Source organism: Marmota monax, unplaced genomic scaffold, assembly GCF_021218885.2.
Source record: "Marmota monax isolate L192 unplaced genomic scaffold, Marmota_monax_Labrador192_F-V1.1 WCK01_AAM20220418_F8-fsc00061, whole genome shotgun sequence".
Taxonomy (NCBI): domain Eukaryota; kingdom Metazoa; phylum Chordata; class Mammalia; order Rodentia; family Sciuridae; genus Marmota; species Marmota monax.
This window is the reverse complement of record NW_026695230.1, coordinates 18,052,477-18,065,595: the sequence shown is the minus strand read 5'-3', so window position 1 is coordinate 18,065,595 and position 13,119 is coordinate 18,052,477. Positions and strand designations below refer to the sequence as shown.

General features: G+C 42.9%; 1 protein-coding gene across 9 annotated transcripts in view; it reads left to right on the top strand.

The window, feature by feature from the left end:
- Positions 1 to 13,119, top strand: part of Ppfibp2 (PPFIA binding protein 2) — a 157,805-nt gene that overhangs the window by 21,018 nt on the left and 123,668 nt on the right. For 8 of the 9 annotated variants that reach the window (XM_058576917.1, XM_058576919.1, XM_058576916.1 and 5 more), the window contains one exon: positions 12,315 to 12,414. In XM_058576917.1, the coding sequence (XP_058432900.1) occupies positions 12,351 to 12,414 (64 nt within the window). In that variant the 5' untranslated portion in view covers positions 12,315 to 12,350. Of the gene's footprint in view, positions 1 to 659; positions 681 to 12,314; positions 12,415 to 13,119 lie in introns of those variants that run through there. The other variant, XM_058576918.1, reaches the window with a different exon arrangement.

Here is a 13,119-nt window from a genome sequence, read left to right as displayed (position 1 = left end):
TGGTGAGGACACGTGCAGATAAACTTGTCCACAGTATGAGAGGGCAGACTGATGGGGGCCTTGGTGATATTCTGTTCCCTGGACACTGCCTGGCTCCCCATCTCACTCTTTCCAAAGGCACACATCCTGGCCTTGCCACTTCCCACCTTCCCACATACACACTCCAAGTCCCTTTCCTTTTGGAGTACTTGCATTATATGTCTTCTGAGATCTGCTCAGACCATCCTGGGGGAAGGCCCGTGGCCTTGGCCATATGGATTGTTGTGTCCTCTTTGCTACAGTTAGCCCTTGAGTTGAAGAAAAGAACCAGTTTGGGGAATGGGGGCAGGATAGAATATCAAAAGCAGAAATAGGCACAAACAAGAGGAAGGTTAAGCAGACATTTCAAAGTATTAAGCAGGGACACTGGAAGAAAACAATGTCAGCTTCTCACTGTTCCTCTAGCCCCGAGGTCAGATGTGTTGTTGGTGTGAGCCGTCAGAACCTCACACTCGCCCACTTCCTGGCCAGACCCTGCTCCTCCTTTTGGGCTGAGCTTGGCTGTCAGCATCTCATGCTCATGGCTTTGGGGTGGTGTTTCTCTTAAGTAGCTTGCCATTTCAGGTAGGAGGGAGATACTGCTCCTGTTCCTGAGACTATGGGATAGTGAGACTGGAAGTTTGGCCTCTTGGCACCTGGAGGTGAGGTCCCAGTGACTTGTGTTTCTTTGTGGTCTTTAGAGGAGGCTGTTCAGCTTTGTGACTGATTGCCCTGCTGTTGCTATGTGTTGTTGAAAAAGCTGTTCAGTACCGTGGAACCTTGTTTAAAGGGCTGTGGTTTGGTGAGAAGGGCTTGAGCATTTGGCTAAGTGTTTAAGTGGAAGCATCTGGGTTGGGCTGTGCCAAAGGAGGCTGGTGGTGGGGCAGGGACATGTGATCAAAGTCGGGCTGGGTTTTAAATGCAAGATGCAGAAAGCAAAAGGAATCTTTCCAGCGTGTTTGGTAGAGCTGGACTATAGCACAAATATTCTTAGGGATCTCTTGGATCTCCCCCAGTAGGGAGTGGCTGGTAATGCCCAGTTCATACAACTCACTAACCTGGTACAGCAGGAAAAAGATGCTAAACAAGAAATACTTCTTTAGACCCTGACACTACCTTGCACTGCCAGCCTGCACCCAGGTTTATGGCTCTTTCAGCAATTCTGGCAGATCTCAGCCTCCTCACTTTGGTTAACTGACGTACTAATCAGACCAGCCTGATGTGGGATATTTAAGTGGGAATATGAAGCTGTGTATGTGAAAAATGTATTTTGATATTATAAAGCCTTAAGCCAGTTTGTTATTAGGAGTTACTGATACTGTGATTAGGTGAAACAAGCTTGTTCACCTTCAATTTTTTTTTTGGCATTCTTTAATTTTATCCTGTTCAGCTTTTCTTAGCCTAATTAAGCTACTGTTATTCACTGACAAAAGAAATCAAAATTTCTCCTCTTAATTCTGATTGTACAGCATCTCTCTGACCTGCCTTGACTTTTCAGTCATGGCAGAATATCTCACTGGGCCCGGCTCCCCCTGTTCTCAAGGAAAGGTAAAACTGTGGCCTTGTCTTTGGGTCATGACACAAAGTCAGTGGCTCTGCCTTGCTCTGAGTGGCTTTCTTCTCAGGCCCAGTGTGCGTACTTCTCCTTTCTGTCAAGCCGTTTCTGGGATGACTGGGCATGACTTCTGGATCGTGCTAAATATTGTTCAGGCCTCAGGGCCCTTAATTAATTAATTTATTTATTTAACATGCCAAAATACATTTTTTAATATTTATTTTTTAGTTGTAGTTGGACACAATACCTTTACTTATTTTTTTTTAAAAAGGGCCCTTGATTTAGACTTTGGCCCCTGGTAGAATGTGGATGACTTGAGCTGATCCTCTCCAGTGCAGACCTGGGACTTTTATTCCTTCCATTTCTCCCCTTTGGAGTGGGACTGTCTATCCTACACCCATTCCATCACTGTATTTTAGAAGCAGATGACTTACTTCACAGGCTTATAGATGAAGAGAATTTTGCCCCAGGAGCCTCCAGCTGCCTCCCACAGGCATTGTTGATTCTGTTCACTGGTTTAGCATAGGTGAGCTGAACTCTGGGGTCAGAGACCTGGCCCTGCCCTTGAGGATCTCACCACTGAGACAAAGGAGTCTCACGCATTATATGGCTAGTGCTCTGGAGTAGTCTGTTTTGGGGATGGGAGAGAGTCCCTGGAGAGGATAATTGAGCCTCAAAAGAGGAATGGGAGTTGAGCAGGGGGAAGGAGGGTCTTGGACTCAAACATTATCTACTGAGGAAGTCCTGAAAGCAGGGTCAGGCTGGTAACAGTAGCTTGGCTATTGCTCAGGGTGGAGCCAGATACAGCCAGGAGAATCATTCCCGCTGTGGCTATGATCCCCCACTCCAGGTTTGAATCGCTACAATCCCACAATGTATATGCTTTTCCTTGCACATTACAAGTAGGGAAAATGAGGCTCATTTATGTTAAGGAACTTGTCAAGGGCACAGGTGGTCAAGGGCAGGATGTGGTTTAAATGTGGTCTAACTACAGAGCCACACTCATCACCAGCCCATGGCTCCTTACTTTCCTCTGTAGATACCTAGGCCTCTGACTCTGAGTCCTGGATGACAAGAAGATTGTGAAGTGTTGTGAAAACCTTGGTGAGATTCATGAAATAGACCCATTCTCCTGGCAGCAGGGACTAGCATGAGTGGGGTGTGAAGTACAGCTGGAGGCAAAAAGGCCAGTTAGAAAGTCATAGTAGTCATTATGATGAGAAATGACTGCAGGGCAGGTGAGAAAGAGGGGACACATCTGAGAGGGGGTGAGGAAGGAGACTTTACTAGACTTGGTGACCCACTGTGTATGGGTAATGAAAGGGGAGACTCAGGGATCCCAGGTTTCTGATTTGGTGACCATGTTGGCATCACTAAGATGGGTTGGGGAGTGTTTGGGGGAGGCGATCTGTTGGTGAGTGAAGGAGGTGTAAGGGAGACCTGTTGCCACCTCCTTCCAGCCCCCACTGTCTATCTGCCAGTATTTAGTTCAAACTGACAATAAATCAGTTTATCAATAAATCTATAAACATTTATTTAGGACTTACAGAGATCTTGGAACCTAGCAGGGCTACAGGGGAGGTGGCTGTGCACAGTTGCCATCATCTCTTTCCTGCAGGATGAAAGAGACAGGAGATCACATTTAGGTGGGCAAGATAGAGCTTGGTTTCCTGGATGAATTGGCTTAATGGAAAGATGGGAGTTTAGCAGAGAAAGCTGCTGGCATGGACATAAAACCGGACAGCCAGTTAACTAACAATTAGGGTCAGTTCATTAATGACAAAGCATTTGGTTGGGATGAGGAGAATACTGCCAAGAGATAATAGAAGCTAAATTTGTAACCAAATGATGAAAATCCATAAATTCAACTCTGACTGGTGGCCAGCCATGATATTTCTAAGCAGAAGAGTGCTTGGTGCAGGGCTCAACTTTTATTGGTGTCAGAATTACTTGAAGAGTTCAGTGAACTATGAAGGCCAGGCTCTCTTCTACTTATCTGTGCTTCATTAGGTCTCCTAGTGATCCGATAAATAGGTTGTTTTATTTTCCCAGTTCATTTTTTTCCTAAATAAGTGCATTATAATTGTACATAATGGTGGGATTTTTTTGTTACATATTCACGCACACAATATAACAGTATAATTTGACCATTATCGTTCTCCAGTATTTCCTCTTTCCCTCCCCAAACAACTGAAGTTTGAGGACCACCGAGATGTATGGGTCTGAGTACAGGTTGAGTGGAGAAGGCTGCTTGGAGGGAGGCCACCAATTAGGTGGCTATTGCAGTCCTCTGGATTGAGGTAATACAGAGACAGGTGAGGCTGTGGGAGCCAGTGAGGCCACCACAAGCAGGAGTCTAGAGAGCTGTTCTGCTGTCTTACTCAGCAGCAGCAGCACCCATAACTGCATCTCTGTCTGGAACCCTTCATTTGGCTCTGGCATCTTTCACTTTTCTTTGCTTTCCTCTTCAGTCTCCTTGGTAAATAAGATCCTCTTCTTCCTGATAGCTGTGTACTGGATGTTCCAGAGAGTCCTAGGCATTCTTCTTTTTTAATTTATATACTTTTTAAGTCACTTCATGAAATTGCTTTAAATACCTTCTTTATTCAGATGGCTCCCAAATTTATATCTCCAGCACAGACTTCTTTTCGAGCCTCAGAATATATTTCCAAATGGCATTCAGGGTATCTTTTCTAGGTGTTCTTAGGCATCCTATGTTGGGCATTTTGAAACCAATGTGCTATTTTACCCTGACATGCTCCCTTGTCACTCTTGATCTCTCAGGGACTCAGGCCAAAAACTTTGAGGTCGTGCTCAACTTCTCTCTCACATGTCTGTGTTCAACCTATCAGTGAATCTTACTGGCTTTTCCCTCCAATAGATCAGTATTAGAACATCTCTTATGATCATTTTGGTCCAAGCTACTTTCTTCTTTTGCCTGTCTTTCCTGTGTTCACAGCTTCATTCCAGCAGTCTGTTTTCCAGGCAGCAGTCAGAACAACTATTTTAAAAGGTAAGTTAGATCATGTCACAGTGTGCTCAAAGCCCTTCAGTGGGTTCCTGTCTCAGCAAAGTGGAAGAAAGACAAGAAGAGTGTGCATTCTCCAGCAAGTTGCCTAATTAGTTTTCCCATTTATAATGGAAAATAATCATATCTTTACGATGATATGCAACTGGCATGTGAGGATTAAGTGAGATAATGTTGAATAAGTCCTTAGCAGGTAGCTAACAAAAACCTGCCCAATGTAAGGTAAAGAGGAGAACTGAGCACACCTGAATTAAATGTTAATATTGTGCCACACTATGTGTATTATCCCTGGTGTTTTTGATTGTTTTGTTTTATTTTATTTTATTTTAGTATTAGAGATGAAATCCAGGGCCTTGGGCAGATTAGACAAGTATTCTACCATTAAACTATATCACCAGCCTTATTTGTTTTAATTTGATCACTAGTACATAGCCACACAATTTAAGGAGTTGATGATTATAAATGATTTCTTAACGTAGCTATCTCTCCACCTATGCACCCCACTGTCTTTCTCAGATGTAGCCACTTAAAATTCTTTTAGTATTTTTATTTGTATCTCTTAAAATGTATGTTCTCCTTCTTTATTTATTTTTAGTTGTCATTATCCAGTGACTTATAATTTCCTTATAAGTTCAGAAGGTAAGAGTTCAACTCAGAAGAGCTTAGAAATCCAGTTTTTCCCTCTCACCCACAGGCGCGTTTCCATCCATTCCATTCTGCTAATGCAGTTTCAGTGAGATCAGTACGTGGTGTTTTATCATAAGGATATGATTATAATACTCTTGGTTTCTGTGTAGTTCTTTTGTTATTTGTGTGGTTTGTTTTCTTATCATTGAATCACACAATTCTTCACCAATTATACAGATCTTGTAGATATTTAGGTGCATCAGAAGTTCTGCCAGTTTCACTTTACTGAAGAAACCTCTTTCTGAGCTTCAGAACTGGCCCTCCTTTTATGTTTATTGTATCACTGTTACTCTGGCATCTCCCTTATGTCTCCTTTCTCATGCTCTGTGTCCTTGTGGTTTATATTTTTCAAAATAAACTCTTCTATACTTGTTTGAGTGGGGAGCTAAATTAGATGTTTGGGTTCAATCTGATATATTTACATGAGGTCTCCTTGACTTTTGCCTATAACAATAAGATTTGTTTTAACTGATTTTATAGATGACACGTTGACATTCAGAGAAGTTAAATAAGTTGTGTGAGGACTCACAGAATGATGTGGCAGAGCCCATATTTTAACCCAAGTCTGGCTATACAACCTATGTTCTTGGTTGTTATAAGTTGATATGGAATGTGTTTAAGGATTCAGACATTGCCAGCAATTTCCTTCATTTTTCTCCTCTTCCTTACACTCAAATAACTTCTTGTTCTTATTATCCTAAAGAGATATGTCTCTTATATTTTTTTATTTATTTTTACTTCTGGTACCAGGAATTGAACCCAGGGCCACTTAACCACTGAGCCCCAGCCCCTGCTTTCTTTTATTTTTATTTTGAGAGAGGGTCTCACTAAGTTGCACAGGGCCTTGCTAAATTACTGAGGCTGTTTCAGCCTCCTGAGTCACTGGGATTACAGGGGTGAGCCACCACACCTGGTTCTTATATCCTTTTAGAGGCTATCTCCCAAGCTTAAGGGTAGCAAAAGGTGTTTCTTAAAATAACTACTAAAGAACAGCTATGGTTTATGGGAGGCCTTTAAATTATGGAGGAAAGACTTATAGTTTCTTGTGATATGCTGCTACTTCTTTATCATCTGTTGGCCATTTGGGGAAGGGGAAAGGTATGAGATGAAGCCAAGTTCTGTGGTGGGTCCCTGATTGAGGATCTTTCCCTGCACCTTGCCTTCGATGCAGGGTTGCTGGATGCAGCTGCTGAGGAGTCAGGTCCCAGCTCTGGCTCAGCTGTTTCCAGATACAGGATTGTCAGGGACTCCTAGCTCTTTTCTCCTATTCATCACTCCACCCAGGATGTGTGAACCTAACTCAAACAAAAATTACAACCCCAATCACTTTTATTGAGAGAAAAAAAAAATAGAAAGTAGAATGGAAGCTTGTGACTCAGTGGAAGCTTGTGATCAGTAAGGTTTACTTGTCCCAGGCATATGTTGCCCAGTTATTCCTATTTTTGGTTCCTTTTGCTAAATGTGAAAGTAGTTAATATAGTATATGAATCACTGTTTGCATCAGAGCATATCAGATGATGGATGGCAAATTATGACTCCCTTACTGGTCCTGCACCTTAATCATCTTAAGGTGCTAAGTTGGCCTTTATGTGGTGCAATTCATGTGGCCATGAGATCCATCATCACATATTGCTACTCTAAGACGTGACTGTTTGATTGGCTGGTTTTACAGCTAGAGCGGCATTTTCTCTCTGACCAGTAGCAAAGAGGAGGGTAAAGTCTTATCTTAGTGGGAGCTGTAGCCTTAGTCACTCATAGACAGGAAGATGACAGCATGCATAGAGCCTGAGAATGAAGGGAGGGATGAATGGTGAATGGACCACACCTTTGCTTAAACAACATACCTTTCCTTATATCTGTGGCCAGGGATGAGCCCATTTCTTGGCATAAGAAGTACACCTGCTCACTAGGGACAAATGCAGGGCTGTGTTAAGTGTTCAAAGAGATGATAACTGCTTTTGTATAACATAACAGCTTTCACTGTATCAAGCATGTTAAGATCAATGTCCTTCTTTATCCTGCTCCTCTCCTTCCTGGGCTGATTGGTACCCCTATTTAGAGTCTCTATTATTCTGTTATCTGTTCTTTGTCAGGCCTTGGATAGCTGTGACAGCTGTCCTTTCATTGGTAGGGAAAACGAGTTAAGTTCCTACTATTAACTTTTGACATCACCTTGATTTCACTTGTCTCTAGATTTTGACGTGGCTTCTGGCTCTCTTTCTTAGCCCCTTTGGATTGGTGCCTCTTTTGGATGCTCCCTCTGGCTTCTGAACCTTACTTCCATCTAGAAGACCTCTTGGCATATTGCCTCTGGAACTTTGCACACATAAGCCCCAATTTCCAATGAACTCAGCTCCTGGAGGAGATATGTGTCTTTGTGGGGAGGAACAGGCATGGAAGATGCTAGAACACACTATTTGTTGTCACATGACACGTTTGCCTCGGAGACTTGTGATATTGTGCTATAATAAGAAATAAAATATTTGATCTTTTTCCTGGCTTCTAGCATAGAGCTCCTAAAATCCTTGCATGGGGGTGAGAGAAGAACCTTTTGTTATTTATACAAGCCCCTTTCAACCATACCTGAGTTTATGCTAATGAGATGACTCCTAAAGGATGGGGACTGATTCCCAGAGGAACCATCCATGATTAGAGGGTTAGAAATTCAGCCCCAGCTCTAATCCTTTACCCTTCATCTTGGGGTTGAGGAAAGGGTTTGGAAATTGAGTTCAATTACCAATGATTGAATGAATAATGACTTAATCAATCATGCCTGTATAATGAAATGTCCATGTGAAATCACAAGTTTGGAGAACCTTCAGGTTGATGAACCCATAAAGGTGCTGTGAGTCACCTCTAGAGAAGGCACCAAAGCTCTACCTGACCCCATTCCCCTACACCTTGCCAAATACATCTCTTCCATTTGGCTGTCACTGAGTTGTATTCTTTATAATAAACATAAGTAAAATGTTTCCCTGACTTCTGTGAGCTGTTCTAACAAATTATTCAATCTGAGGAAGGGGTTTGGGAATCCCTGATTTATAGCTGGTCAGTCAAAAGGGAAGCCTGGAGTTCTGATTGGCATCTAGAGTAGGGATAGTCTTGTGGGATTGAGCCCTCAACTTGTGGGATCTTATGCTAACTTCAAGTAGTGTCAGAATTGAATTGAATTGTAGGGGGCTGGGGATACACCTCAGTTGGTAGAGTGCTTGCCTCAAATGCACAAAGCTCTGGGTTCAAAAAAAAAGAAATGAATTGAATTGTAGGACACCAGTTGGAGTCCTACAGACAATTTAGAAATTGCTTGGTGTAGGAAAAAAAAAAAAAACACGTTTGGTGTCAGTGGTGTTGTAAGAATACAACACTATTGTTGTTTTTCATTTTTTTCTTTAAACCTCCTTTCTTAAGGGAAGGGATTGCCCTATCATGTGTTCTTTGCTTATGGGAACTCTAACCTAGACAGTAGGGAAGAAAACCACTATTAGCTGCCAGAGTGGGAATGGCTAGTGACATCACGGCTTCCCTGATCCAGTAAGATTGTGTTCACAGATGGGGGCAGGAGGCCTTACACCTATGCTACCTTCAGCCCTTCCATATCTGATGCCTACCTCATAGCAGCACTGTGCCAGGGTAGGCAGGGACTCCTTCTTATCCAGGTATTCTGCTGTCACCTCAGACCCAGCAGGTCTAGAGCTGAGCTCATCAGCTCTGCTCCGAGAAGGTTCCCCAATCTCACTGTCCCAGCTCCTGAATTGTGACTAGGATAACTTTGACTCATGCCCCACTTCAGGCCAGCTCCCACGAGTCCACCCAGTTTTGTTTGCCAAGTATAAACTCATCACTGGGCAGAGGGCCCATGTTCTTTTGAGGCTCCTCTGTTGCAGGGGGTCATATTTTGGGCCCTTGGGCAGTACCTCCTAACTGCCCTCCCAACTTTCACCCTGATACTGAGGCCCCAAATGGGCCAGCCACAGCTCATCCATGGGCCCAGTCTCTTGAAATATGAGATCTTTCTTTAAAAATCTTTGTAGTACTTCCATCTGAGATCACTTGATTTGTTATGCACTGGTATCCAGATCCCTGAAAGGAGTGGTTGTGGTTCCCAAGCTCCTCTTTTATTGCCCTTGTCCTGCTTATGTGAATTCTTTGGAAGGTTTTGACTCATCTTGAGTGGCTGGATGGTCCTTTTTAACGTCAACTGTTTTGACCGTAGCCAGCTCCATCCTGCCCTTGCATGCTTCCCTGTCTTTCATGTACTGCCCTGTCTGGAATGCCATTCTCCTTATCTTCTGAGAAAACACCTACTCATCCTTCAAGATTCAGGGAAACTGCATACCTACATTTAAAAGCACACCTAAAAGTGTACCATAATTATTTGTTCAATTTCTGTCTTCTCTGCTCGACTCTGTGGTCCACGGGAGCAGGTACAACATCTGATTTATCAGTATTCCCCCAGTGCCCAGGACACTTTAGGAGATGTTGGTTGCATGGATTCATCCATTTATTCACAAGTATTTATTCATAAACTTCCTTGTGCCAGGCATCATGCTAGATACTGAGGATAGGGGAAAATAAGGCAGACAGGGTCCCCCTGCCTTCAGGTGGAAGCAAGAAAAAATAATTTGGAATTACTGTGCTTCACAGGGCTGCTTTAGATTAGGGGTATCTGGGGAGGCCTCTCTCAGAAGATACTTTGGAGTTGAGACCTGAAGGATAAGAATAGTCAGCCCTAACCCTGCGGAGAGCTGGGGAGTGAGTTCAGGGCAGAGAGGATGGCAGGTGTCCACTTACAGAAAGGACATTTTCTTGGTGTGATTGTGAGCCCTCAGGAGAAAATGCTGCTGAAGCCTGAGAAGCCTGAGGAGAAGATGTGAGGCTGGGCCGGCCAGACTCTGTAGTGACTTTTTGGTAGATCACAGTAAGGATTTTGGATTTTTTTCAGAAGAGCAGTGGGACGTTTTTGGAGGGAAGTATTTCAAACTTTTAATGTTATGGCTGAACAAGAGGGAATCTGCTGATGCCATTTCTGCTACCCCTCCTTTTCCTGCAGCCTCTTCTTACATCCCAACTCAAGCTTGCTTCCCTTCCCATCCCAGATTTACATACTGTGTTACTCTGGAGCAGCTGGAGCTGCTCTTCTCACTTCACAATACTTCTGGTCTTTGTTTCAGTCTTGTCTGGCTCCTTCCAGGAACCTGAGGTGCCAGTAGGACTCCCCACCCCCTGTGGGAACTCCCATTGTCATTCTCTTAAGCTAACTGTGCACTAGTTCTGTCCTGAGGCCTAATGCGTATTGCTTTTGAGCCTTCCTTGGCCTTTGTCCCTGTGAATCAATGCCCTGCCCCTCCATGTGCAGAATGGCTGTCCTCCTTTGCCAGGCTCAAGCAAATCAGAGGCTTGAGCTTATCAGGGTTCAAGATGACACATATATGAGCTCCACAGTTTCCAAAGGGTTCTCTCTCCCTGGGCCACATCCTTTTAGTTAAAGTCTAACTTTGTGAGCTGTTTTGACAAAAATATGTCCTGAGGTTATCTCGTCACTTGAAAAACAAAGAATAACAATAGCTAACTAATATTGAGCACTTATTTTGTGCAAAGGAATGTGCTTAGTGCTCACTATGAAGCCTTAATGATTAATTAATCATGACTCAATCCTGTGAATTAGGTTTTGTTATCCCCTTTTACAGATAAGGAAATTTAGGCTCAGAGATTACACAGTAAATGGTAGAGCAAGGTATGGGCTCTGGCCATAACTCTAGTGCCTATGAACTCAACTGCTACTGTCTGGTACAGTCCAGCATGGTTCCATGTGGTTCTGAAATCCTTATTTATACCATCTCCAGAGCTACTTCCATGTAGAGCCCCCTTTCTTCTCTTCACTCCAAAGGTCCAACTTCACAGGGAAAACTAGGAGAGATGCTCAGAACCATCCATTTCCTGGCCTGTGCATGTGTGAGAGCCACATCTCTGTTTTCCTGAGCTCTGATGCCATTAGGCATACTCATGGATTTTGCTGAATGAGCAAACAAAGACTCCTGCTCCAGTTGACAGACATGAGCTAAGTCTCTTAGAATTACAAATGCTGTTATAAGATCTTCCCTGATCTCAGGAAACAAGAAAAATGAGATGAGGCTGCAAGAAGACAGTTGAACTCTAAGAAGCAGAGTTGTCCAGAGATGGCCCTGTCATTACTTATCAAGCTCTTAAAGGGGAAATACAGCCTCAGGAAAGTGGCTGTTCCATGTATCCTCGGAGATGTTCCTCATCCCCAATAGGGCGAAATTCTAAACCTTGAATAGTGCCGGATAGGGTGCATCTGAGATTGGTCAGACACAGTATTCCTGGACAGTGTTCTCTTTATATCATTGTACCTTTGGCCTTCCTAGGCAGGACATGCTAGCCCATTTGGAGAAGGGAAAGTGGAAGCTGAGGCCTCTTACCTGAATCATACCCATCCAAGGAAAGCCTTGCAGGTGTGAGGCAAATGCAGCTGTAAGACAGTGGAGCCTTCCCCAGTGGTGGTTAGTGCTTCTGGAGCTTGGCGCTATCAGTATGGAGAGGTAACAATTGGGTCTTGCTGCTTCTGGTGATTCTGGAGAGCCCTAGTGACTTTTCATTATAGAAGTAAATGGGGACTGGGGATGTGGCTCAAGCGGTAGCATGCTCGCCTGGCATGCGTGCGGCCCAGGTTTGATCCTCAGCACCACATACAAACAAAGATGTTGTGTCCGCCAATAACTAAAAAATAAATATTAAAAAAATTCTCTCTCTCTCTCTGTCTTTCTATCTCTCTCGCTCTCTCTTAAAAAAAAATAAGTAAATGGGATCATGTGCTAAAGATTCATAGACAAAAAGCACTTGTGCAAGGAGGGGAAGACCATAGAGATGTCAGAAATTATACTTCAGCTACTGGAATTCTTAATGTAAATGCATGGTGTGATAATGAATTTAAAGCATTTTATGGTCTTAAGTATGTAATGTGGAACTTCTGTAACTTTTTTCTTTATTCTATATTTGAATTTTCAGTAACAGGAAGAAGAGACTAAGCAGGCAAAAAGAGTCATGGCATTTGATGCTAGTCATGCCCTGGAAGCTGCCTTGGAACAGATGGATGGGATCATTGCAGGTACACTTGGGATCCCGATGATGGATCTTTAGTTTTTCACATCTCAGAAAAGGTTTTCTTACATTTGTTTTCTTTCTTTCTTTTTTTTCGCATAGAGAGAAACCCTTTGTTAGGTTTAATTTAAAATAGGTTAAAGATATGTGCCATCTCTCTTCTTTCTAATATACAAACTTGGAGAACTCTCTCATATCTCATAGGGGTCTATGATACATTCTGAGTGTACCACTGTTGGGATTATAAATGCAAGACCGTTTAAGTGCAATGAGATTGATTCTATTTTAAAAGTTTCAGAGCATACCATGACTTATTAGAGTTGAGCTGAAACTCAAAATTGAGCAGACTTTGCCACCTACTCAGTATTCACTGCTCTGCTGTTCTCCAATGTGTTTAGAAGATGGGAGGCAGTTTTGTACTGATTCACCTAATAATATTCTATATTGCATAAGAAGCCATATTGCTTTTTATACATCTCAAGTATTTTGTCTTAATGTTTTAATTGGCCAGTAGGGGACTTTCTCTAGAAGGGAGTTGGCAAAATTGTGGGTAATTCAACAATATTGCCAGTGGACCATTCTGACTGATTAATTCCTTGAAGGGTGCAACCAGAAAGTTATATTGATTATAACAAATTTTTTCCAAAAGGCTCAGGGTCATCTTTCTGACCTTGCATGATATAGTCCAATGGTCTTTTTTGCAGACAGGGTA